Source organism: Mustela putorius, unplaced genomic scaffold (genome assembly GCF_011764305.1).
Source record: "Mustela putorius furo isolate JIRA1106 unplaced genomic scaffold, ASM1176430v1.1 tig00003863_pilon_pilon_pilon, whole genome shotgun sequence".
NCBI lineage: Eukaryota > Metazoa > Chordata > Mammalia > Carnivora > Mustelidae > Mustela > Mustela putorius.
The window spans coordinates 11,375,084-11,402,819 of NW_025422015.1; the positions used below are offsets into that span (position 1 = coordinate 11,375,084).

A 27,736-nucleotide genomic window follows, 5' to 3' on the forward strand; every position below is an offset into this window, starting at 1 on the left:
ACAAAGATGGGAGAAGAGCCCAAAGGTGGAAGCACAGGGAGGAGATCAGTCAACACTGACGGAGGTGACTGGGGAATGTTTCACAGGGAGGGCGAGACTCGACTGGGAACCGAAAAGATGAGTAGACTTTTTGGTGGAAATCAAGGAAGGAATGGCCTGAAAGTGATCCAATCAAGGATGGCTGACCTTTTAGAGTAAAGCCAAAAAAAAAAGAAAAAAACACCAAAAAACAAAAAACAAAAACCAAAAACCCCACATTCTCACTGCCATGCTCCTGTACTCAAAATAGACACACGTTACGTATGTATGGGAGAATAAATGAAAGCAAATTTATAAGGTCAAGTCTTTGAACATGTGAAATGGTTAAATGTGAAAAATGTAAAAAGGAACTAGAGAATGAGTGAACTTTCTATATATCAATGTATATAGCATTACTTAAAAATCTGAGAATACAATTTTAGAGTTAGAAAAGATCTCGGTTGGTACAGGGAAACACACTGCTTTTCCTTAGCTGACTGCTTAAAGAATCATCAACATTAAGGTGATATCAAGGCTAAAAATATTTTAATTATGTAGCCATCATCTTTTAAAATACAGTAAGAGTAAAAAGAATAGAATGTAAACAAGAAACCAAATTTGAAGAAAAAGAATAGAATATGAAAAACACTGATATCCTAAGAGTCGAATGAAGTTATACTAGTCCCCCCCCCGGAGGAAGATTGCCCTCCTAACTCCACTCCGTATTTGCCAATTTCCAGTCCTCTGTGACTGAAAGAAGCTATAAAGTTATCTAGAGGGACCTGGGTAAGATCTGCCACTCAAATTAAACTATGGAGATTTTTCAAAATAATTTTTAGGTATATTTACAGACAGTAAATGATTCTGTGTATGTAATCACCATTCAGATCAAAGTCTAGAATTATTTCCAGACCCAGAAAGCTTCCTTGTGCTTCTTCCCAGTCATAACCACCCTCTCCCACCCATTCCCCCAAATAACCATTGTTTTAACCCCGATTACCACTGATTTATGTCACCTATTCTTGAACTTCAGCTTAGTGGACCTCTACAGCACACTCCTTTATAAAGGTCTGTCCTTTTTCACTGAACTTTATGTCTGAGAATCATCTAAACACATGGGCATTCCAAAGCAAAGTTACCTAGCTACAAAATGGAAATCTGCAGTCTTAGCAAGACCTCAGATGAGAGAACACTCAAAAATGATAACCTTTATACAAGCTCTTCTATTTATAAAGGATATCATGATTAATTTCTTTATCTGAAAAATGCAAATAACATCTCCCTTCCCTTGCCAGATTTCTGGGAAAGCTAACCCATCTATTATCTTTTGAGACTGCCCTGAAACTGTGCTACACTGGAAGCTCACGTATGCAAGATGAAAGGTTAAGAAGCAGTTTGCTGTCCATAAATAATGGCAGCTTTACATTTATTTGCACTCTGCATATGAAATCATGCAGCAGTTCCAACACATGCAATTTGTAGAAACACTGAGTACTAAGTTATCTGTTGTGGGAACTGCAACTGTGTTTAATACAGGGGTTCTACATTATCTTTTATATATATATATAAAGCCACCCAGGTGCCCCTATCCTATATATATTAAAAAAAATACTTATGAATGGGGCACCTGGGTGTCTCAGTGGGTTAAAGCCTCTGCCTTCGGCTCGGGTCATGATCCCGGAGTCCTGGAATCGAGTTCCACATTGGGCTCTCTGCTCAGAAGGGAGCCTGCTTCCTCTTCTCTCTCTGCCTGCCTCTCTGCCTACTTGTGATCTCTGTCAAGTAAATAAATAAAATTAAAAAAAAAAAAAAAAACCCAACCTGTGGAGAAACTGAGACCCAAGGAGACTATGTGGCTTCCCAAGTCATTAGCTAATGGCAAAGACATCATCTAGGTCATGTGATTCCTGAGTCTGTCCTCCTTGGAATACAACAGCTAAATTGATGAATCAGTAGCACCTCTTAGTAGCTCTAGAAGGGCATTATGATTCTTCATAGGGCAAAAAGCAAAGATTTATTGCAATAAATCTCAGTTACTGTTCTGGGTTTTAGCCATCCAATTGGAATGGCTGACTGTAAGCCAAGAAGAGAGCTGAGTCCCACACCGGACTCTGCTTCTTAATAGCCCTTTGACCTTCGGCAAAGACCTCAATACTTCATTGCTGAGATGAGGAGACTAGGTTACGTGATCTCTAGGCTCTTTTCCAATTTTGAAAAATTCTGATTCTCATACTGATCTGTGCTGAATACATAGATCTTACAGGCCACATGAAGACCTGTTCTAAGTGCTTTATGAATGGTGTCTTCTTAACCATCAAATGGCCCTGTGAGGTAGGGGCTTGTTAGCATTCCCACTTTGTAATGAGAGTGAAGTCCAGAGAGAGCCAAGTAATTGGCCCAAGGTCACAAAGCTGGTAAGTGGGATTTAAAGTCAGGAGTTGGCCACTAGGGTCTCCTCTGTACAAAATGGGTCAGAGGGATATGGGTGGAAATAGAGCTCTATTCTTAGAGAAGGCAAGACATAAACCCTAATGAATAATAACTCAGTTCTACCTCCCACCTCCTCTGTGGACTAACCCAAAGAATTACAGCAGGTACTGTTTGGCTCTGTAAACCAATAGCCTCAGTATCTTCACAGTTTGGTTCACGCTTGTTGAAGGCAGAGTGTGTCCTTTGCTAATATTAACTACGGTCCTTTGATTGCACATAATCCTTATTTACCATAGTATTAATTTTAGGAATTTGATATCTACAGTTTTTTAACTTGTTTTTCTATGGAGGCGGCCATTATTTTTAAACCCCCAAAGGGAAAAGCTACTAAAGACTTCCATCTGTCTGCAAGCACCGACAAAGAATTTCAGAGTTTAAACTCATGGCCGATAGGCCTACAGAATGAGCATGTTTGTGCAGCTGGAGGACATCCTGATGCTCGGACATGCCCAACAGCCCCTAGACTTGCTGCGGGATATTTAACAGATTAAATAATATCATTTGTATTTGGGGTTTAAAGAAACTCTGGTCAAGTAGACAACAGGAAAATGAATTTTATTGTTAAATAAAAGCATTTTAAGTTTTAAATACCACTGTGATCACAATCAGCAAAGGGTTCTGTGAAAAGTGTTGATGGCTCTACATGGAAATATCAAGAACTTTGCTAGTGAAGTGAAAAATAAGAAAGGAAGCAACCGTCTACCTTCCTTTCCCTACTAACCATATCCTACAACTCCCTGAGTCTGGGGTGGGGAGCAGGTCATGGTGTGTGGAGGCTGTGCTGTGTTCATCAAAAAGGAGAAAAGGTCAACACATCTCCCCACTGGGCAAGACATCAACTGAGCAAATTTTACTCCTGTAAGTTAGGACAACAGCCAATCCGTTTGCTGAACACAGGCATAGGGATGAAACTTCAGGGGAGAAACTATTCATAATGAAATTTCATAATTCTTTTTTTTTTTTTTAAGATTTTATTTATTTATTTGACAGAGAGAGATCACAAGTAGGCAGAGAGGCAGGTAGAGAGAAAGGAGGAAGCAGGCTCCCCGCTGAGCAGAGAGCCCGATGCGGGACTCGATCCCAGGACCCTGAGATCATGACCTGAGCCGAAGGCAGCAGCTTAACCCACTGAGCCACCCAGGCGCCCTGAAATTTCGTAATTCTTAAGTAAGCAGCTAAGTTTTGCCAGAGATACAATTATGAAAACTTTCCCACTGTGGATGAATGTAACAGAAGTATTAATAAAATGACATATTAAATCTGGACCAATATCTTTAGGTCAAAAAGCTGGTGGATAAATAAGGACCCGGATCATATGCCTATAATGTGATAATACTGTTTATAGTCCGTCAGTGCCGTGGCTGTCACACCAAGTCCCCAAGTCTGGTACCTGTGAAGAGAATGGCGGCCTCGTGCATAATTCCAGACTATCCACCCAAGGCAGAATTGAAACCTACAGGCTTATACAGTGTTGGGCAGGATGCTGAGAGGAGAATTGATGTCATGAAGAATCCCCAGGGCCCCCAGATTTATATTCTTGTAGTTCAGTTAAGAGATGACTGCAACAACCAGGCATCTGAACTTGGAGAGCAGTGAAAATGAATTAGAAATGATGAATGGATCCAAGGGACATTGAGGAAGAAGTGAGGAAAAGGGGGAACTGTCTAGAGAAATCACGGAGAATTCTATGGCCTGAAGCTCTTGGACGTGTGCTGGAATGCCAAGAAAGGACGTGGAGAAAGACCGATGGCTTATGTTCAGGCCGCATGAACTTCAGGTATTGGCAGGACATTCAGGGGAAGATGTCCAGCAGACAGAAATACACTATTGGCACACTAGCAGGAAGTCAATGTTGAAGTTACTTGGGGGAGTCTTCCAAACAAAAGCGGCAGTTGAGGGCCAGGGGGAAACTCTTAGAAAATGATTACATTTAGAAGGCAGTAGGCTGTACATAATAAAGAACCTTGGACTTCTCCTGTACCGAGAATCATCAGGTATAAGACAGAGGTTAGTTTATTTGTTATAAAGTCACAAGTGTGGGGGATTCTAGGGCATGTTTATGGACCGAGGGGAAAGAGCCAGAAGCGCAAGAGAACTGACTAACCACACGGGGATGGGCTTCTCTCCGGATAACAGTGAGACTCTGGGCGGAGGAGGAGAGCCTGAACCTCACTTCATGAATGCGAGGAAGTGAGCAGGAAGTCAGGGGATGACGGCACCAGAGCTGTGAAGAGGAACGCAGCAGGAGGGTATGTACTTCGAGTGAGAATACACACGTTACTGGAAGCAAAGCAGGCAGGAGTGGTAGCCAGGAGTGAGTCACATGTCCATGGTGAGGGAGAGCAGAACCTCCATTAGGGAGTTACCAAGTGAAGCACTGCCAAGGAGAGGTGGGTTCCAGACAAAACAAGACAAGGAGGAAGGAGAGTTCCACAAAAAGATGGAAGTTGTAGAAAAATCTGCATACTGTGGGATGGAGTCATGCATTCATAATTAATGTACTGAGCAACTATCATAGACAAGGTAATGCACTGAAGCCATAATAGTAAGCAAAAGGGACTGGATCTCTGCCTTCAGGAAGCTAACCGTCTATGAGAAGGGTTGACATTATTCAAGTAACCATCATTCCAATACAGAAACCTGGCACAGAACATTCTGTTCTGTGAGAGAACAGAGGAGGTAAGTGGCTGGAGGGGCTCAGGGGTGGGGGTTGAGCCCTCGCTCTTGTGACAGCCATGGCCTGACACACTCTCTAAGTTCTGGGTTAAAAATTCAGGGCTAAGCTGTTTGAGGGTTATGGAGATTTAGTCTAGTTTCATAACAGTTCTTAAAAGGTAGAAAGACCCCATCCAAATTAGGCAGGAAACGATTTAGAAGTCACTGAAAAGCAAAGGATTAACATTCCTTAGTCTGTAACATCTAATTGTGGGGGGTGGGGGGGTGGAGACAGGGAAGGGAGAGAGTTCCATTAGTTGTCTTTTGAAAAAAATAACTTTATAGTGATGACGGCCTTAGGGTTGAGTTTAATCTTTTTTTCACCAACACAGTCACTAAGGTGATTCCCACTTAGAAGATGTTCTACTTTGGTTTCTTTCTTTTCAAACAACATGTGTGTCAAGCAAGCATTCCAGAGAACAAGGTGTACCAGCAGGACTTGGGTAGAATACCACAAGGAAAGGCTCTGAATCCAATTAGGGCACCATCAAGCCAACCATCTTATTCCAAAATTTTTTTTTTGATATAATTTTTATTGAGATTTTCAATACTGGCCTAAAGGAATGTTGAATGATGTGAGGGGAAAGCCCCTAACTGAATTCAGAAGCAGCTAGCTGCAATTCATCAACCTTTCCAGAAGCCATAAAAATAACTTTTAATTGTTGTTGTTATTAAACAAGTAGCGGGGGGGGGGGATGGCCTCTTCAAGGAGCAAGTATATGAAGAGAAAATCACAGTGCTCCCTACTAGATCGAGAGTCCCATGAGGACAGGCATCAAAAGTGTTTTATTCTAGGTGGTGCCCCCACTCTGTACCCAGGCCACAGAAGGTACTTAATGAATATTTACAAAATGAATGACTAAATCATGGACAAATGTCTGGCAATAATGAATGTACAAGGCCTGGCCTAAGTAGGCTATGATTTATTTTAGCAGGTCTTTAGATTTTTCATACAGAGGAAATTGTTTCCAATGGTGCCTTCCTGCAGAACTCCAAATATTTTGAATGATAACATAACAAACACTAAAGTTTGAAATTGAGAAAATATCAAAGCCAGCAGGAAGGATGATTAACACTCATAAGAATGGTAGAGACATTGTTGACAAATTTTTCAGGTGAGCAAAGACTGACTTTGCGGCTTACTGTGTCCTTTTAAAAAGACAATCCACCAAAGACAAACAACTGAGAAAAAACAGTTGGAATAATTTATATGTGAAATGATCTTTAAAGAATTGTGTATTTTTATATAGCAATGAGTGACGAAAAATTAACACCCTACACAGACATTTCTTTCTTCCTTCTCAAAACACATTTGGCAACTCAGACTTTTCTGCAGTCTTCATCTTCTTTCTCCTAACTGGGGGACTCAGAAGGGAATTTAGTTTCATGTTCAAGAAACTGGAAAGGCAAATTATCTGACTGAATTGAAACCAAGTCCAAATTGCCTTTAGTTTTCCATTGTTTTCAGGCATTACATGTGAGAATTTAAATCTCTCAGAAAATAGGGACCCACATAGAAAACTCTAAAACCGTATTTTCCACCTGAGATAAATTCTGTCACATTATGACATTACGGATCTTTAGCTCTGTATCGATACTTTAGACTTTTGATTCACTAAATACATCAGAAACTGGTAGAACTACAAGGTCCTCGGTATGGTAGCCAAGTAGTACTATGGTGGCAGATACCTGACGAGACAATGCAACACGCCCAATGGAATCATTCTTTAAGACTGGCAGCCAGCAGCAAGTTTCTTCCCACTCTGAACAGAAAATACCACTTCTCTTATCTCACCTTTCAACTGAGAATCAAACATCTCCTGTTATACCAGTATCTTACGGGACCAAACACAAATGGAGAAATGAACAGCTTTTCCTGTGCTCTGTATTAAAGCTTCCAGAGAAGTAAGAAAATGTTTTATTTTATCCTTCAGCTTACTTGGCACCCTGGTGACACCTAGTATATGCTGAGAGAGAGAGAGAGAGAGGAAGGAAGGAAGGAAAGGAGAGAGAGGAAGAAAGGGAGAAAGAATGATTTTTTAAAAAAAGATTTTATATATTTATTTGACAGCCAGAGACACAGCAAGAGAGGGAACACAAGTAGGGGGAGTGAGAGAGGGAGAAGCAGGCTTCCTGCCGAGCCAGGGAGCCTGATGCGGGGCTCGATCCCAGGGCTTGGGATCATGACCTGAGAAGAAGGCAGACACTTAACAACTAAACCACCCAGGTGCCCCCAGAGAGTCATTTTAAGTAAAAACACAGACCTATTAATTTCCACTGATGGGCCTTGGGGCAGAAAGACTTGAATTGAATCAACTGTTCTTCTACTTCCTAGCTGGTAATCTTGGGCAAGCCTTTCAAGCTTTCAGAACCTCTTCCTGATCCATAGGATGGGATAATACAATTTAGCATTTAGGTTGTTGCAAGGGTTAACAGAAATAACATATGTAAAGGGTCATACTGCATCACCAATACACAAGAAAGGCCAATGCCTTCTACTACTTCCTCTCCTACTACATAAACAGGTGGAGAAGGGACTGTTAAAAGGTTTCAAGGGGAATAAACTCTAGAAAATTGGTCATTTATGATCTGGAGCAACACTCTGTTCAAAACAGACTCCTGCACAGAGTCACCTGTGTTCTCCACTGGTCTTGGGCCAATTGCTGAGAGCAGCAGAGACCAACTAGCACTCAAGGGAAATCACCATCACTCTGCAGCAGAAATACCCTGAGGAAAGTCACAAAGCAAGAAGGCTGACATCACCTATAAGAACAGGAGAGAACAGCTAGAACTGGATTGTCCCTGTTTCCCACCAGAGGGGAAGGCGCACAGTTTATTTTTATACTTGTACCTGCAAAAAATAAAAAAGTAAAGTAAAAAAACCACACAAACCTATTTTATTCAAAAGACCAATTGCACACTTGGTGAATTCTTACTGAACCATGTTGAAAATCCAGTTATCAAACTGTCTACATCTCGTTGAGCTACAAGTTGTTGCTTTTAAAAGTCTGTGTTAGTCACTATAGCAGCCAAACACAGGAAGTTGCATTTTACTCCTGTTTCCAAATATGTCTAGTGTCAAAATCTGAAGAGAAAAAGCCCCATTTCATGTTTCTATTAACTTCATATTCTTTACACTTAAGGCCACCTTTAAACTCAACATCAATGCCCAAGTCCTAAAGGACTCACACTTACTGAGAATCATCATCTGTTGGACTGGCTAAGAAATCATTATCAAAGGGACCGTGTTTATTCTGTACCACTTCCTTTTTGAGATCTAACAGGAACCTTGTGCTCTTTCTTTTTTGCCCCAAGGACTAGATACTAGGCAATGAAAATAACAGACTGGCACAACAAAAACCGTAAGAACTGAATGATATCCTTATCAGTTATTTCCATTGTATATAATAAGACTTCATCTTTAGGTCTTAGGATATTGAATTCTAAATCTGAAATATCAGGGTCAAATCCACAAAAAATGTGTTCACTTGGAAGAACACCAATCTTCTGTGACTTTTTAACCATTCTTACGTTGAGTGGCCGATTCTAATCTACTCAATGCCTTAAAACACTGAAGTGACAGGCTCCCAACTAATGGGTGTGGAGCTTGCCTGAGAATTCCTGCACACCCCCAACTCCCACTCCATCACCCTTTGGATTCAGATCAGAATCCAAACAGATCCAAAACAACTGGGTCTTGCATGGAGCTTTTTAGGAATGCCTTGTATCTCAGCCATCTCAAGATCTAACTTACTTCTAGGAAATTCCTGGCCAAAAGATGCCAAAAAATTAAGTCATCTCTTAGGTGTCTGAAGAGTTTTCAACCCTTTTCAGGGATGATCTACAATTGCCAGATTCTGAGGCACCCATTTGACTTGTGTGCTTACATGGCTTGAGGTACCAGTTCCCTTTATATTAAAGAACCGTGAACCTCACCGAGGTGGGTATCTTTTGAAAGCACTATTTTCATGCCTTGTGACAAGGTGGACAAGTCCACCCAATCTGTCCACCCTAGTGAAGAGTTTAGGGAGACAAAGGAAGCAATTACCAGAAGGCTGCTAGATGATTTGCAATGTGTATGGGATATAATACAAATGTGTTTAGTCACACATGAATCGTCTTTGAATTGCCAACCTGACTCAACGGGATTGCTGCATTTCCTGGTGAGAACATTTTTTTCTGGCTTTACTCTGACAGGTGTTTTAACATTATCTTTCTTTAGCATCCCTATTCATTCTATTTCTTATTTTAGCAGCTTTTTGTGAAGAAACATGTCACTCTGCTGGATATCAAACACATCTAAGATAATAAAAGCATACAAAGTAAGAAAAAATCAAACACAGAAAAGATGAGTATCTATGTAGTGACGTTTGGGAATAAGGCATCTCTCTAAAAAGTGCTGGGGAGCCTGGGTGGCTCAGTGGGTTAAAGCCTCTGCCTTTGGCTCAGGTCACGATCCCAGGGTCCTAGGATCAAGCCCTGCATCGGGGTCTCTGCTTGGCGGGGAGCCTGGTCCCCCCGACCCACCCGCCGCCTGCCTCTCTGCCTACTTGTGATCCCTGTCTGTCAAATAAATAAATAAATAAATAAATCTTTAAAAAGAAAAAAAAAAGTGTGCCTCACATTCAGGGACCTCAGAGATTATAGAACTAATCAGGAGGTACATACATAGTTGCTGACCACACTGGGATGCCCCTCTTCATAAGTACTATTTTTCTTAGCATTACACCACCAATGGTGGCACTCTACTCAAGAGGTTGTTATTTCTAACACAAATATGGCAGAAACAGTGTTCACATAGAATATTTTTAATTCTGCCACATACAATCTTTACATTCCATGTTCATCTCTTAAGTGGCACTGCCTGGTGACCTACGTTGGTTCCCATTCCTGAAACACACCTTCAATGCATCCTCTTCCTCAGGTCGTTTCTACTCAATATGTGGCACTGTTGAAGGTGAGAAGGAAAGCAGCTATAATCTGTTAGGAAGTGGAACTGAAGAAACCAGAAAAAAGACAATGGATCTTGGGTGTTTATGGGCCATTGTGAATGGATCTCAGTTTGTAAGCTTGTTTTAAGGACACTGTTATGGCTGAATTTTGTCCCCCCAAATACATCTGTTGAAGTCTTCACCTCAAATACCTCAGAATGTGACTGCATTTGTATATAAGGCCTTTAAAGAGGTGTTTAAGGTAAAGTGAGGTCACAATGGGTGGGTCCTAATCCAATGACTAGTGTCTTGGTAAGACAATAGAGATTGGATAGACTTGTACGTTCATAGACCATATGAGGATATGGGAGAAAGTGGCCAGGAGAGAGCCTCAGAAGAAACCCAACCTTGATCTTGGACTTCTAAGTCCTAAGTACTAAATTTTCAGACTCCAGAACTGTGAGAAAATGAAATTCTATTGTTTAACCCAACCTAGTCCATAGGTATTTGTTACAGGAGCTCTAACAAATGAATACAGACTTTAACTACTGCCTGTAAAGCTGTTTATTCCCACACTGAAGACAGAATGAAAATGTCACACAGCTTCCAACCTCATCTCTACCCCACCCCACCTAACAGAGGGGAAAAGAAAGTTCCTTAAAGGCTTCTGCTACGATCACTTAGAAGGGCTTTATAAATTAAAACACCTTTTGTCATTTGAAAAATGAGATATCCGTGTATTCTGACAGTCCTTGCAGGGTCTGATGACTAAAGGGGATTAGGTTGGATTTTTTTAAAGATTTTTTTTTTGTCTTTTTAAAAGCGTACAGTTCTAGATCCTTCTTAAAATCTCCAGTTTGATTTTACTCTTTTCGTGTTTTCTTTACAAAATTGGCAGCCGAGTACTTTCCAAGCGAGAGAACACTAGTTACGCACATATGTATATAATTCCATTTTAGTAGACTTTAGGAAAATGAAACACTGCTCTGTTAGGCACACAGGAACATTCAACATGAGCTCAGTTAACTCGTTCTGGCCTATTCCAAGTTTCCATCCTCAGCCGGGTCCTCCACAGACAGCCTGGCAGGTCAGCGCGAGTTAAATTTACAGATGTAGAAAAATTTTGAAAAACACAGAGTCCCTTTAAATAGATGAAATTGGCAACTGCGATCCTGAATAACCCTGTCAGGTTGCCCTGCTCAGTCCTGTGGGCTACCCAGCTGTGGTCAGAAACATTTTTATTCTAGAAGGAGGGTCCAAGCCAATGCTCAGCAGGCCCTCGTCAGGGCACCTTAGACAAATAACAGTGGTCTTTCCTCCGGGAGGCTGAGAAACCCTTTAGAAAAAGCTTTTAAGAGACCCCAATTAAGATTGGAATTTACTTCACACCAGGCAGTGTACTGCAAAACAGGCACTTCATTCAAAGGAAAGACCCCTGAAGTACAAACAGAGGCAAAAATAAAAAGCCAAACGTTTCCAAAAGGAACACATGAAAAGAATTTTTAAATAAATGATTGCTTCCTCTTGAAGTTTTCAGAATTTGCTGCCCACATTTCTAAAAGAGAAAAGGGTTCGGCCTCCTTTTTATAAAATAGATCTTACTAAAATCTTTCCTATAGTCACCTCCCACGCATTATTAAACACCTGTTTTCATCCGGGCCCCCTGCTCTGCCACTTTGGTTCCTCCTCAAGTAATTAGCATGCAGCCACCTCAGATGAAGTTCAAGGAGGCTTCCTAAAAAGCCAACAGAGTCAAAATTCTGTATCCTTTCCTCAAACAGTAATTGTCATTCTGCAGATAACTTTTTTTCCCTTCAAATATAACTACATTTACCTCAAACCTGAGGACTGTTGGAAATGAGTTATTTTACAGTTTATAATAGTAGCAAAATGTATGTAAGAGCAAAAAAAATTTCTGGCAAAGAGATTTTGCTAAAATTGTACTTGACAATGGGAATACTTGCTCAGGAACAGGACATATTAATGACCAAATTTATCAAGACACAGGTACAGAACATCTGTGTTTTTGAACTGGACATTTTGTAACTTCTACATCATGTCAAGAAAAGACACATTGTTAATGAAGAGAAATTTTCATCTGAAGCCTCTTTTAAAACACTGATAATCTCCAGAGGATGTTTCTCATGTTAAGAATCTTCTGGACCTGGCACCTGGGTGGCTCAGTGGGTTAAGCCTCTGCCTTCAGCTCAGGTCATGATCCCGGGGTCCTAGGATAGAGCCCCACATCGGGCTCTCCACTAAGCAGGGAGACTGCTTCCCTCTTTCTCTCTGCCTGCCTCTCTGCCTACTTGTGATCTCTGTCAAATAAATAAACAAAAAAATCTTTAAAAAAAAGAAACTTCTAGAATCCTTGCTGAAAATTCGGATTCTAAGACCCCTCTCCAAAAGACAGATTTTGCTGTTGCCCAGAAGTGAGCATTTTCCCCCAGGCATGCTAGGTGATTCTCACCATCAGGCAAATTGGTAGAATACCATTATTATCACAGTAAACATAATTTTAAATTAGTTCATTCAGCTATAAAACATTAAATGTCCATAAAATATTTTTTAGACTATAACAGCAAGAGTAGATAGATCAAAGTTGAGGTCTCATGTGACAATCATTCGAGAAAATCTTTTGAAATTAATTAAAAGCTATGTGCTAAAGAGAAAAAATTAATCTTCTACGTCAATATTAATTGTGGTTAATTATAAGTGACAGTGGGTATTTTTACATATTATAGCAAGTTTGCTTTGCTACCTCATGGCCAGTCAAGCTATTAACCAAGTAGAAAGCCAGAATAAAGATGCCTTCTAGGAGCAGGTCTCAAAAAAACCAAGCCCCATGAGCCTTTCTCAAGAAGCTCTGTGTGCTCTGTCCAAATTTGGAAACAGACCCAGAAAAGATAAAATTCTGATCTAGCAATTGGGAGATCCATTCCAAGAGGGATGTGGAAGGACTCCCCAGGATGATCTGAAGAGAGATGCAGGGCAACAGCAGGCAGCAAGCTTAGAGGAAATCCAGTCCAATTTGGATTCACTTCTTACAGATAAACTTGACAGAATAACAAAAGTGTTTGAACATACTGAGAAGAGATTTACATAAGTGGGGAAAGATTTGGGGATGAGTATGCAGGCCCCTTTGCAAGCAAACACAAACACCAGCAAGGAAAGCAAAAGTCATGCAGGAAAGAAAAAGTAATCATGGTTTACCACAAGGCTTAGCTATCATCAATTTTTACATAGTTATACACAATACTGTTCTAATCAAAAGTACAATACAAGAATGCTGGGAATGAGAACATGGAAGAATGAGAAATGCGTGATGGGTGGGGAGAAGGCGTGAAAAGCAAAGCTATGTCTTCAGTTTCCAGACTGTCAGGTCAGTAATAATGGGTCAAGCTGTACAATCGATAATTAGCAATGTAAGCATGCTATTTAGAAACTGGAGGTATATACTAAAGAATCAGTTTAAACAACTGTAAACTTCTTAGACACTACTTAACTTTCCACTCAGTTGGTATCACTCTAATAACATCTGACCTGGCCAGCTCGAGCCATTCATTTATTCAACAAATAGCTGTGTCAAGCACAGATGTCAGAATTAGAAAGCAAAGTGGGGAACAAGATAGGGTCCCTTAGCTCCTGGAGCTGAGGTTCTAGTGAAGGGAGACAATGACAAACAGGATAACCTGAGAGACAGATGGGTACAATGAAAGAGCAGAGAACTGTGGCTTGGGGCGGGTGCACAGGCTCCTCTGAAGAGGGCTGGACAAGGACGGTCTCCATGAAGCAGGTCATGCTGGAAGACAAGGAGTCAACTTTTTAAAGAGCTAGTGGAAGAGTGTCCCTTACATCCTGGGTAGAGAGAGCAGCAACTGCGAAGGTCAAAGGTAAAAATGAGCCAGGTCTGTCTGATGACTGAAGCAGGGAGTAAAGCTGTAGCACAGCGGTGGGGGTGGGGGCAGGGGCTGGGCAATGGGGGTGGGGCAGGGGCCAAGGATCCAAGGATCGTAGAGGATCAGGAATGGCCTAGAGGGCCAGAGTATGAAATCTAGATTTCATTCCAAGTGCACTAGGAAGACACAGGAAGGTTGTGAGTAAGGAAGTGACGTGATTTATGTTTTAAAACATTACTTCAGGAGTTGTGTGGAACAAGAATTGCAAAAGGCTGAGAACAGAAGCAGGAGAACAGCTTGAGTCCACTACAGCTGTCCGTACAATGAGCAGTCGGGTTTGGACAGTGGCCGTGAAGACAGACGTGAAGGGCCTGGAGATACATTCTGAAAGGAAAAGGTACAGAATGCGATGGTTTGGTGTGAAGGGGAAGGAAAACTCAAGGACTCCTCGACTTTCGGCTAGAATGAGTGAGTAGCTGGAAGTATCATTTGGGGACATGCAGAAAGTTAAGGGAAGAGAGGTTTTGGAGGGTAAACTCCAGCCTTCCGCTGACATCTTTTTTTTTTTTTTAAGATATTATTTATTTATTTGACATACAGAGGTCACAAGTAGGCAGAGGAGGCAGGCAGAGAGAGGGAAGAGGAGGCTCCCCGCTGAGCAGAGAGCCCAATTGTTAGGCTCGATCTCGGGACCCGGGGGATCATGACCTGAGCGGAAGGCAGAGGCTTTAACCGTCTGAGCCACCCAGGCACCCCTCTGTTGACATCTTTTATCTGTGAGATGCCCATGAGAGACCCAAGCAGACCTGCCCAATAGACAGTTGCAGATCGGAGCCTGGAAGCACAAGGCAAGGACGGGGTTGCAGATAACAAACCCCCACCTCTGGCCCCACCCCGTCCCTGGGATCAGGTGGTCACTTCACCTTGCTGGATTACTGGAGCCAGACCTCTTGGTCGTGCCTTGGGTCTCCCCCAGGAAATCAATGCTGCACATGATAGGCAGATTCCTCCCCCTGGGGCAAAACTCTGATCGTTTCTCGTTTGATAAAAAACCTTCAATGGTTCTCACCCCCTGTGTGGGCCAGAATTGTTGTTCTGTCTTCTGTACATTTTGGCCTCCCTGACTGTTCTCCAGGGGCCCTTTCCTTTCACCTCCCCTTCTGCCTGACTCCACCGAGTGGATGAGCCTTCTAGGCACAGACCCCGGTGTGCAGGGTCTGCGTATGATTCCTTTTTGAATCTTCCCCCACAGCCCAGCACAGAACCTTCCCCGTAATTACTTGAGTTGGACAAAGGTGCCACCCGTTTTCCTTTGAATATCGCTTCACAGAGTGAGCCCGATTTGCCGGAATATATCCACTCAGCACATCCCAGCACAGCCTTCCAGGTTATTTAAGCAAAACAACAGTTCAGCCCCTTCTTTGTCAACCCAAATTCCCTTAGTGTTAACGGATGGAACGTCATCCTTGCCAGGTTTATATGAACAAAAACACCCAGCCCCTTGAAACCAAAATAAATGGAGGAGTAGTAAGCAAATATAAATGATAACAGACCAAACTTTTAAAAGTAATGTTCTTTGCCCATTCCTTTCTGGGGAACAGAAACTGTTGTTTTTGGTTTGGGTTCCCCTGCTTCAGATGTCAGTGGAATAAAGGGTGGACCAGAAGTGTTTATTTTCTTAAGACTATTTCTACCTCAAGAACACTTCTACATAAATTGAGTCCTCACTAAATATGTATCTCTACTCCCAAGAACAGAGACCCAAGAACAGGCAGTTAGCCCATTACACTTAAGTCCCTCAAGACAAGAAAACGCGTTGTAACTTTTCCTTTATTCAAGTTAAAGAGACTTAATTAGAGAACCGACAACCCAGAACCCTTATCTTTCTCCCTACTGCATTAAGTAGGCAAAAGGTGAAGTCTGACTCCTCCACTGATTGTTACCCTCTTAGACTTCTTAAGATAAAATACACTGAAGCTAAAAATATCAGGGATATAACTCGTGATCATATCTGATGAGCTATGGACCAAAGAGAAGTAAATGAAGTTCAAAAGTTTGCTAATTTTCTTTCCCTCCAAGTGAGTGATTGCATTTGCGTTACAATCAAACAGGCTAAGAAAAAAACTCAACGGAAAAAAAAGACGGCTATGGGAGGACTGATATTTTTGTTTTCATCATGGAATTCACAAGAAAAAAAGCAGCTGAAAAACAGCCAACGAACTTAAAACAGAGTCCAAGGAGAGAGAAAAGAGCCGGAGAAAAGCTAACATACTTATGGATCAGCTCGTGGCTTTAATTCCAGTGGAGGTCCAGGTGGACACAGGATGTGGAAGTCCTGGTTATGTTCCTGTTCAAAGCAGAGGAAAGCCAAGACTGTCACACTACCTCCTCAGCAATGAAATCCCCCCCCGCTCTCTCTCCTCACCCTTGTCTAGATTTCTCATCATGCACATATTTTTTAAAAAGAATTTTATTTTAAACCTGCTTTTTAATATTTTTATTTATTATAAAAATAACTTTTCAAAATTATGTTTTGCACCATTTTCTTAAAAGATTTATTTATTTATTTACTTCTTTATTTGAGAGAAAGAGAGTGCTTGTGAGCAGGAGGGAGAGGCAGAGGGAGAGAAAGAATCCTTAAGCAGACTCCCCGTTGAGCACAGAGCCCACGCGGGGCTCGATCCCAGGACCCTGAGATCATGACCTGAGCTAAAATCAAGAGTCGGCTACTTAAGGGGTGCCTGTGTAGCACAGCTGGTTGAATGTCAGACTCATGGTTTCAACTGAGGTTGTGATCTCAGGGTCCTAAGACCTCTGCGATGGGTTCCTGTTCAAGGAGGACTCTACTTGAGACTCTTTTTCCCTCCCCACCAACACGTGTGCACCTGCATATACATGCTCTTTCTCTCCCTCCCAAATAAACAAATCTTTAAAAAAAGACGAGAGTTGGCCACTTAACTGAGTGAGCCATCCAGGCACCCCGTATTTTACACCATTTTTAAATGGCTTATTTCATTATATAACTGTATCCCAATTAATTGGACAAAATTTCTTGGTGTTCGACTGCTACTTCCAGTTTTTGGCTTTTAATAAACACTGTCCCAGTGGGCAAGTAATTATTTCCCTTTCAATATGCTTCCAAAAGTGGAACTGCTCGGTCTGAATGTATGCATATTTTAAGGGGTCTAATATATATTACCAAGCCGCTCTTCTGATAGGATGTACCAATTTAAACTACCACGATTGTCTGAGAATAATTCTTTTAAATCCTTGCTCAATTCATAGATGATCAACAGCATCTTTTTTTTTTTTCATTGAACTGCTGAAACTATTTCATATAACAACTGGTAAATAATGTCTCTTCTTTGGTTAAGAAATTGGGCAAATTAACTCTTGTGTTTTAGTTTTCCGCATCTGTAAAATGGGGATATTAATAGTAGTTACCCTTTAGGGATGTTGTGAGGATTAAAAAGTTAACTCAAGGACACCTGGGTGGCTCAGTTGGTTAAATGGCTGCCTACTACTCAGGTCATGATCCCAAGGTGCTGGGATCCCCATAACCGGCTCCTAGCTCAGCGGAGAGCCTCCCTCTCCGTCTCCCTTGCTACTCTGCCTACCTGTGCTCTCTATCTATCTCTCTGTCAAATAACTAAATAAAATCTTTAAAAAAGTTAATTCAAGCAAAGTACTTAGAATAGTTCCTCACCTACAGTGAGTTCACAATTATAGCCATCAGATATTTTGAAAAATGCCTATTCATGTTCTTTTCTTGTTTTTCTATTTGAGCCTTTATTTTTTTCTTACTGATTTTTAAGGGTTTTAGTACATTAAGATATTTATCATTACTTTCCGTATACCATACAAATTTTGCCAACTTTATGATTTCCTTTTTCAATTTGCTGATGATGGGTTTTTTGCTATACATAGCTTAAAAACTTAGTATCATTAAATCATTCACTTTAAATCAGAGCAAGTTACAGAGATCCAATATTCAAATATGAGATAAACAGCAAAGGAGAACATGATTCTTAACTCTGGTTTGTAAGAAAGAAAATAATTGATCGATTTGACTACATGAAAACAGTTTTTATGAAAAACAAACAAATTTAAGAAAAAAAAAGGAAAATGTTTATAATACATGATAAGCACAAGGCTAATCTCCTTAAAACAAAGATCTCTAAGATTTGCTATAAGCAATTCAGAGAAAAAGAAATACAAATGTTCCACTTAACTCATAATCGAAGTGAGCTATCCATTTTGCATATAGATTGACATGGATTTTTTTTCAAATTAATTATGCATAACATTGTGGTCCTGTATAGTTGTGCACAGTGTTCACTGCACAAGGGCATCTAGGCCAGGGACCGAGCTGGGACTGAATTCCTGCTAATGTTCCACTTGTTAAATCCTGTGCCTGCAGGGCTGCCTCACCCAGAGGGAATGACTTCAGTTTCTCACAAAGCTCTGTAGGGTCTAAAAGAGAACCTGATATGCATGCAGTATTGGTGGGAGTTCAGAAAAATAATTTTCATATACTGAGCAGATACACTGATATACAGCCTCTTGAGAGTAATTTGCCAAAGACTATCAAAATAAAATATACAAATCTTTTGACTTGACAATGCCACTGGTAGGATTTTATTGTTCCATGTAGTTCAAGATGTTTAGATAAAGATGTTCATTTCGGCATTCTTCATAATAACACACATACAAAAGAACCCCAGAACAACGTAAAAATACAAGCATACAATATAAAAACATAATAGAGCTCTTTTCAAAAATTATGATATGTCTACATATTATAAAATTGCTTGTTTATAGGATTAAAAATATCAATATTGGAATATTTTGAAGCTACATTACATGAAAAACTCAAACTCTAGAGCAGTAAGTATATAACAGGTCTTGCTTGTGTTTTGATAAAGATACACATATTTGAATGAAAACTTTCTGAAAACAAAACAAAAGTTGTTCATTCCAGGGTACAATTGGGAAGAGACTGCGGGTCTGGGAGGGAGAAAAACTCACTTTTAGCCTGAATTGTTTTATAAATTTTTACTTCTGATCATGTGCATGTTATTTTCATTAAGGAAGATAAACACTATCCATTTCTGCCTTCATGATCTCTTCCTACACCAGGTTTACACAGAAATGGGTGAGTGTTCTGGGCAGGACCTGGGCCTGACCAAACTATGAAAACCCAGAAACACGGATAGATAGAGGTTCTATCATGGCCTACGTGTGATGCTGAATACTTTATTCACTTGTTTGCTGTCTCCTAAAAATTAAAGAGTGGCTTTCTCTACCCTTTTACTGAGGCCAAGAAGCCAAGAGTTGGTCCCTGTGACACAGTAGGGGTGGGGTGGTGCTTAAGAAGATGGGAGGAATGGTTACTAGATTTAGACACCACCCTTCAGACAAGAGAGCCAGAGCAACAGACAATTCTTAAAGTAAAAAACAAACAAACAAAACCCTCATTCATATGACCATTGGCTTAAAGGGATCAGGGTTCATTGAGAATATTTGTTGATTGATTCATATATTCAATAAACATTTATTGTGTCCAATCGACCATGCTTTGTACTTGGTCAGCAGAATATTGAAGTCTCATATGTTTTGGGGGCACAAGGCCCGAGGGTATTGAAACCACCCTCCTTGGAGACATATCTGTTTAGCCTATGCTGAGAAATAATGGATCTAATACTCACTAAAATACTAGTAAACCAAATTCAGCAATACTTAAAAGGGATTGTGCAACATACCCATGTAAGCCTTATTCCAGGAATGCAAACTTGGTTTAACATCTGAAAATCAATTAATGTAGAATGAAGAACAAAAAACTGTATGAATATCTCAACAAAGGAAAAAAAAAAAGCCTTTGACTCCTCATGACAAAGAGGCTCACAAACTAGGAACAGGAGGGAACTTTTTTATAAAAAGGCCTCTATGAAAAACACAGACAACTTGACACTAAAAGGTAAAAACTGCTTGTTCCTCCCTTAGATCAGGAAGAAAACAAGAACATTCACTCTTGGGCTGTGTCATGGCAGTTTTGCTGAAGACCACCAGCCTTGAGCGACTGGCTGTATGTGAGACACACAAGAGGCTACGACTATTATACACAAAGATTCTTGATGTTCTTGAGCAAATTCCTACAAGTGCAGCATATAGAAACTATACAGAACAGATTACAAATGAATAGCTGAGTATGCTTAAAGCCGAACCAGATGTTAAGAAATTAGAAGCCCAGCTTCAGTGTGGCCAACTAGAAGAGATGATTCTTTAGGCTGGAAATGAACTAAGTCTGGCAAGAAAAATAATGCAGTGGGAATCATGGGAGCTGCTAGTGGAAGAACCTCCTGCAAACAAATAGAAATGATCAATATAATCATGATTAAAGGGCGCCTGGGTGGCTCAGTGGTTTAAGCCTCTGCCTTCGGCTCAGGTCATGATCTCAGGGTCCTGGGATCGAGCCCCGCATCGGGCGCTCGGCTCAGCAGGGAGCCTGCTTCCCCCTCTCTCTCTGCCTGCCTCTGTGCCTACTTGTGATCTCTATCAAAAAAACAAAATAAATAAATAAAATCTTAAAAAAAAATTTAAAAATATATATATATAATCATGATTAAATAACTAGTGTATTGAGGGGAAACTGATGTAATTAAACGTTCTGCTAACGTTTTCTTTAAAAAGTTCACTCTTGCCACTTCCATTCAACATGACAGTATAGAAAAAGTTAGGGCAATTAGACAAGGAAAAGAGATAAAAGGCATTCAGACTGGAAAACAAGAAGTTATTTCTCTTTGTACCTGAAATTATCTCTATTTGTACCTGATTTTGTATATAGATCTTGTATATAGAAATCCTAAGGAATGCATTGAAAAACTATTGGGACTAAAAAATAAGTTCCACAAGTTTGCAGGGTATAAGATCAATATATAAAAACTTGTTTTTATATATCTATCTATATGCTAGGTAGCAACATTCTGAAAATGAAATAAGAATATAATTTCATTTATAATAGCATCAAAAATAATACAAAGGTATAAATTTAAAAAAGAAAAAGCAATACTTATACATTGAAAACAACAAAACATTGTGGAAAGAAATCAAAGACGATCTAAATAAATAGACATTTGTGTTCACAGACTGAAAGACTTGATGTTGTTTTTATTTTTAATACTTCATATTGTTAGGAGAATAGTGTTATTCAACACAATCCCTATCAAAGTCCCAGATGGCTTTTTTACAGAAACTGACAAGGCTACTGATTCATACAAAAATCAAGAGGACTAGAATAGCAAAAAGAATCTTGCAAAAGAAGCACCAAGTTCGGGCACCTGGCTGGCTCAGTTGGTAGAGAACACAGCTCTTGATCTTAGGGTTGTGATTTCGAGCCCATTACTGGGTGTACAGTTTACTTTAAAAAAAAAAAATCTTTAAAAAACAAAAATTTAAAAAAAAAAGAACAAAGATGACACACTCTTTTGTTTTAAAACTTAATACAAAGCTACAGTAATCTACACAGTGTGGCATATTAATAGACATACTGACTAATGGAACAGAAGTGAAGTATTAAAAAACAGACCCTTACATATACTGTCAGCTGATTATTTTGACATGGTGCCAAGACAATTCAAAAGGGAAAGAATCATCTTTTCAATAAATAGTGTTGACAGCTAGATATCCACATGGAAAAGAACAAAACTGGAACCCTACAAAGCACCACACATAAAAATTAACTTAAAATGTATCACAGACCTAAATGTAGAAGCTAAAATTATGAAACTCTCAGAAGAAAACTCAGGTGTATATCTTCTTGGCATTGGTTATACAATGGTTTCTTAGATAAAACTAAAAATACAAAGAAAAAGAAGATAAACACAAAATAATAAAACTTTCAAAATTCTGGGCACCTGGGTGGCTTAGTTGGTTAAGCGACTGCTTTCAGCTCAGGTCATGATCCTGGAGTCCTGGGACTGAGTCCCACATCAGGCTCCCAGCTCCACGGGGAGTCTGCTTCTCCCTCTGACGTCCCCACTAATGCTCTCTCTCTCTCTCTATCGCTTTCTCTCAAATAAATAAATAAAATCTTTAAAAAAATTTTTCAAAATTCTGAAAGGCAAACCATATCAAGAAAGTGAAAAGACAATCCAGAGAATGGGAGAAAGTATCTGTAAATCACATATCTGGTAATGACTTAATCTCCAGTGCATAAAGAAGTCTTTTATCTCAATAACAGAAAGTCAAATTATCCAATTAAAATTGGGCAAAGGATCTGAATAGACATTTTTCCAAAGACGACATACAGATGGCCAACATGTACATGAAAAGATGCTCAATGTCATTAGTAATTAGGAAAATGCAAATCAAAACCACGATGAGATACAACTTCACATTTACTAGAATGGCCACAATCAAAAAGATAAATAACAAGTATTGGCAAGGATGTGGATAAATGGAAACCTTCATACACTGCTGGTCGGAATGTAAAATGGTACAGCTGCTTTAGAAAACTGCTTGGCAGTTCCTTAAAACGTAACACAAACATAAAGTTACCATGTGATACCCAGCAATCCACTCTTAGGAATATACCAAAGAGAAATGAAAACATACGTTCACCAATAACTTGCACATGAAGTTCATAGCAGCACTATTCATAGAACCAAAACAGAGAAATAACCCAAGTGTTCACCAACTGGATAGCTAAAATGTGGTATGTCCATACAAGGAAATGTTATCGGGCCCTGATAGTGAAAGAAGTTAGCCACAAAAGGGTGTGTGATGTATGTTTCCATTCATATGAAATGTTCAGAAATAGCAAATCTACAAAGCTAGAAAGTAGATTAGTGGCTCATTAGGCCTGGGGCTGGGGGTTGAGTAGTCTGGGAAAAGAGATTGATGGTCGTGCAACACTGAATGCACTAACAAATAACAAATTGTACATTTTTAGTGGGTGAATTTCATGGTATATTAATTATATGTCAATCAAGTTGTTTTTAAAAAAATAGAAATAATGGTTCTAACTGCATGTTTTCAGAAATAATGCTTAATAGTCTTCCTAAAATGTAGAGAAACAGATGCAGCCCTAAACTGAAAGTTCAAGAGATTAAAATCAAGAGAGTTGAAAAGGAAGCTGACTTGTAGTCTATGATTATTTTACAAAAGCCCAAATCAAATATCTTTTATGATTAAGCATAACTTTTTGTTTAAATTAATTTTTGTATAAACCAGCTGCACAATTTCTCGATATGATTAGTCATTTTATTGGGATTTATAGAAATCTGGGTATTTTTTGCTATACTGGGTAAGAGCTAGGACAGTCATATTCTAAGATTCTACTCTGCTTCTTAGTGATCAGTTATGTAATATTCCTCGCTTTTCGTAAAGGCAAAATTCACTTTTCTAATATTAACTCTAACAATATTTTGCAGCAAAAGAACTAAATTCAGGGCAGTACTTTCTACTTGTTGTATTTGAGCACTGATTTAATTCTGTTTTACCAGTGCAGAAATTTAAAATATTAACTCTTTCTTAAAATGAAAGAAGTCACCCTACTTTAGAGTAAGACAAAGGAAAGGAAGCCTCATTTGCACAAGATAGTTTACTAAAGTTAAGATCCTAATCAACACCCTCCCCTGCCCATCCCATCCCCAGAAGCCATCAATATGAAGTCTCTGATGTTCTAGAGCTTTGTACAACCTTGTCCTTAACAGGAAGGGAAGGTGTGATCTTCTTTTTTTTGGGATTTTGATTTCTCTCCTTTGTAGAGGGTTCCTCTGTGGAGATTAAAATAAGCCCCAACAAAGCTTATGATTTCTCAGGGTGTGAAGCTCCGCAGTATAAACAAACCCATGTGGGGTAAGTTGGCATGATAGAATGCTATCTAGCTGGGAGCCATCCTGGAGCTGATTAAAAAAAAACCTTCATCTCTGCCCTGTCACTTCCTTTCAACAAGATCCTGTTAATGTTTACACAATTTTAAAAGTATATCAGATATCTCAAGGAATAACGTAAAAGGCCCCTTTGAGGGTTTTTATTTTTTTAATGTTGGTGGAAAAAAATACCAAAATAGGAGAGTTTACATTTATTCCATTATCCAATCACAAGTAACGCCACCAAGTTGTTTCTCCCTACTTTGCTGGAGAAATGCCAAGCTTACCTTCCTTCCCTTTTTGAAAGAAAATGGGGGAAAAAAAACAAACTTTTTCAACAGATCACTGTAACTTAGAAACGTTACCCACGATTCCATGAAACGAACTTCAGCCCTGGATAACTGAGTCTGCGAGGTACGCTTCCCCCCAATGTTACAGCGTAGGTGGCTAACAAAAACAAAACAACGGTCTTTAGAAACGATGAAGCCCTTTTAAAGCTAGTTTCTGAGTATTCAGAGTTCTGCCAGGATCAGAGAAAGCAATCAGCACTTCTACTCCGAAAACAAACCATCCATCAGTTGACAAGCTTGAAAGCCTTCGGTCCTAGTCTGTTCGGAAGCCAAGCGTACACACAGAAAAACCTGTTGGCACGTCTGTCTTGCTCTCTGAGTTTCGCGTTTTAAAAACACCGCAATTCGCAAACGGCCTTCCTCGCCACGGTCGGGCTCGGCAGAAACTCAGAGAAACACCCGGGCGAGGCAGCGCCTACGGAAAAAGGAGCCTGTGCCTTTAAGGTGAAATCGGCTGGATCCCAAAACGCATTCCACTTCTCCGCGACAAAGAGTTTGGGGGAGCGCTACCTCTCGGGTTTCTCCGAGGGACTTGGCGGCTTCGGGCAGAGCCCGACCTGCCGCGGAGCCCTCGGCCGTCCCAGCTGCCCTGAGCAAGCCCAGCGCCCGCGCGGCGGGGGCGCCCCGCGCGCCCCGGACTCACCGCTGCTGGGCTGCGGGGACAGCGTGGAGACCGAGGTCTGGCCCATGTCTGGGGTCGCGGGGCCAGGTCTGGCGATCACGCGGCTCCTTTGGTCCTTCGGTCATGGATCCGCTCGCAGGCAGGTTTCCAAGCGCCCATTTCCCGGGCTGTGCGGAGCGGCCCTCCGGAATCCCTCACCTTCTCCCCCGCGCGGGTCTCCCGGCCCGGCCGGCCGCAGCCGGCGAGGCGGATCCTGCCCAGCGGATGCCTGTCATTCCTCTATGCAGATTAGCTGGGGTCAGGGGTCACGGGGGAGGAGGGAGGGGAGAGGGCGCGGGGGAGAGGAGGGGGGGAAATGGGTGTAGGGGGCTGAGCAGTGGGGAGGGGAGAGGCCCCTCGGGTCCAGCGGCGCCCGCGGGGGCTGTGAGGCCGGCACCCCCCCAGGGTAGCAGAGAGTTCAAGCGACTCCCGCTTCACTTAAAAGGTTCAATGTCAAATGATCCCTTAGGGCTATAAGAAAAGGAATTAAAGTACTTAGTCACGGTACTTAATTTAACAAAATTTGTTCTTTAAAGTTGATTTCTTCCTCACGTTCTGTTGGCACTGCTGCAGGACTGGTAGATGTCTGCTGTGTGGGACTTTCCTCCTTAAGTTAGCTTCCTTTTAACAAACAAGAAACATTAGTGGCCTCAGCTACCCTGAACAATAAATCTGATAGATGGATCTATGTGTGAGACCAGCAAAGGACAGACCTTGCTCTCTGCCACCTAAATTCCAGGAAGCTCACCTCTCCTATAAATCACTGTGAAATCTCTGAAACCTTGTGGTAAGGTGTTTAAATATACAAAATGGGAAAACAACAACAAAAAAAAAGGGAATTTGTTTTAGGAGCTAACATTCCCTAAAAGTTGAATTAAATCCTCCCACAAGCAAATCTCAACCCCAAACTTCTTAAAAATATGAATATAGATACTCTTGGTATATACAATTGATGAGTAATCTATGGAGTGTATATTAAAATATTGTATGTATTATACATATATTATACATATACATAATATAATATACACTCCATAGATTACTCATCAAATGTATATATATGTATATGTATGTGTGTGTGTGTCTGTACATATATATATCAATAGATTGTACATTAGACAATGTACATTGTACATTAGAGCACATAAATGTGTTCACTTGATGAAATTTCACTGTATACTATGATTTGTGCATTTTTCTGAATGGGTATATTTCATTAAAAAGTGAAAAATTAACTGCAATATATTTAGTGCATTTGCCACAGCGTTCATTTTTTAGATTATCCTAGACATTCCAATCTAAATATTAAAAGCTATTATATATAATATATATAATGAAACAATAATCTAACTTATTTAATACCTTAAGTGTGAAAATCTTTTTTTTCTGAAGTTTGTATTACTAGGATCACACACAGCCTTACTTTGTTTTTTGAAAAGCATTTACTTGTCTGTTTCATCATAATTATGCATGTTGCCCGATTTTGTTCACACCCAAATAGTCCACCCTCTATTGCAGAGAATTTTTTCCCCCATAATAGTGTGATCAATTATCTATTTCCCTTTGCCTAATTCATTCTTAAGACACTTGATTTTTTTTTTCTTAATGAAACTGAGGATTAACCAAGATGTGAGTTCTAACTAGGACAATGAAATGAAATCAACTAAATTTCTTTATAAAATGCAAAACTGTGGGGCCCCTGGGTGGCTCAGTCGTAAAGCATCTGCCTTCCACTCAGGTCATGATCCCAGAGTCCTAGAATCAAGTCCCACATCCGGCCCCCTGCTCCACGAGGAGCCTGGGCTTCCTCTCCCACTCCCTCTGCTGTACTCCCTCTCTCACTGTGTCTCTCTCTGTCAAATAAATAAAATCTTAAGAAAAAAATGCAAAACTGTTGTATTTTGGGAACACATCCCACCTGGGGGACTCATCAGTGAGAGGAAACAATTATAATGGCCCTTCCATTTCTTTGCTTTAATAAGTTTGCCTTAAAACAATAACGAAAAAAAAATTCAAGTTAAGTGTTTTCTCAACTGAAATTGAGAGGAGGGAACTTCAAACTCTTCCTTCCATTGATTGAGCCCAATTAATAAGGGAGGTACTGATCATAAGAAAGATATGGCAAATTTTGCACATTAAAAGTATGTAAATGGGGGCGCCTGGGTGGCTCAGTGGGTTAAAGCCTCTGCCTTCAACTCAGATCATGATCCCAGGGTCCTGGGATCGAGCCCCACATAGGGCTCTCTGCTCGGCGGGGAGCCTGCTTCCCTTCCTCTCTCTCTCTGCCTGCCTCTCTGCCTACTTGTGATCTCTGTCTGTCAAATAAATAAATAAAATCTCTTAAAAAAAAAAAAGTATGTAAATGGAGGGGTACCAGGGAGGCTCAGGCCTTTAAGCATCCACCTCTTAGTTTCTGCTCAGGTCATGATCTCAGGGTGGTGGGGACTGAGCCCTGGTTGGGCTCCTCCCTCAGGCGAGTCTGCTTCAAATTCTCTCTCCCTCTTCCTCTGCCCCACCGGATCATGCTCTCACTCTCTCTCAAATAAATAAATAAAACCTTAAAAATTATGTAAATGTAATGATTTTTTCTAAATGGACAAAGGCTAAATGAGGCTATTTTTGCTATCATTTCTCTTCCTTGAGAAATAATGTGTTTTTTTTATTTCTTCTACAAATTCTTATTTCAAACATCAAAGGGGTACTCTGTAGTTCTCTTCTTTCAGGATTTGCTAAATCCATCTATATTTACCTTACTCAAAACCTTTCAGGATTTGCTAATTCATATAATCTTAGCCTCATG

The 27,736-nt window shown here is 40.4% G+C and overlaps 1 protein-coding gene and 1 pseudogene across 5 annotated transcripts in view; one reads left to right on the plus strand and one right to left on the minus strand.

Moving 5' to 3' along the window:
- The window catches only part of PHACTR2 (phosphatase and actin regulator 2), a 262,236-nt gene that overhangs the window by 102,067 nt on the left and 132,433 nt on the right, over positions 1-27,736 (minus strand). Inside the window, exon 1 of one of the 5 annotated variants that reach the window (XM_004752747.3) lies at positions 24,919-25,179. The exons of the other annotated variants lie outside the window; for them this stretch is intronic. Coding sequence (XP_004752804.1) covers positions 24,919-24,964 — 46 coding nt within the window. The 5' untranslated portion in view covers positions 24,965-25,179. Of the gene's footprint in view, positions 1-24,918; positions 25,180-27,736 lie in introns of those variants that run through there. 5 annotated transcript variants of the gene reach the window in all.
- On the plus strand, positions 20,065-20,440 carry LOC123387842 (annotated as a pseudogene).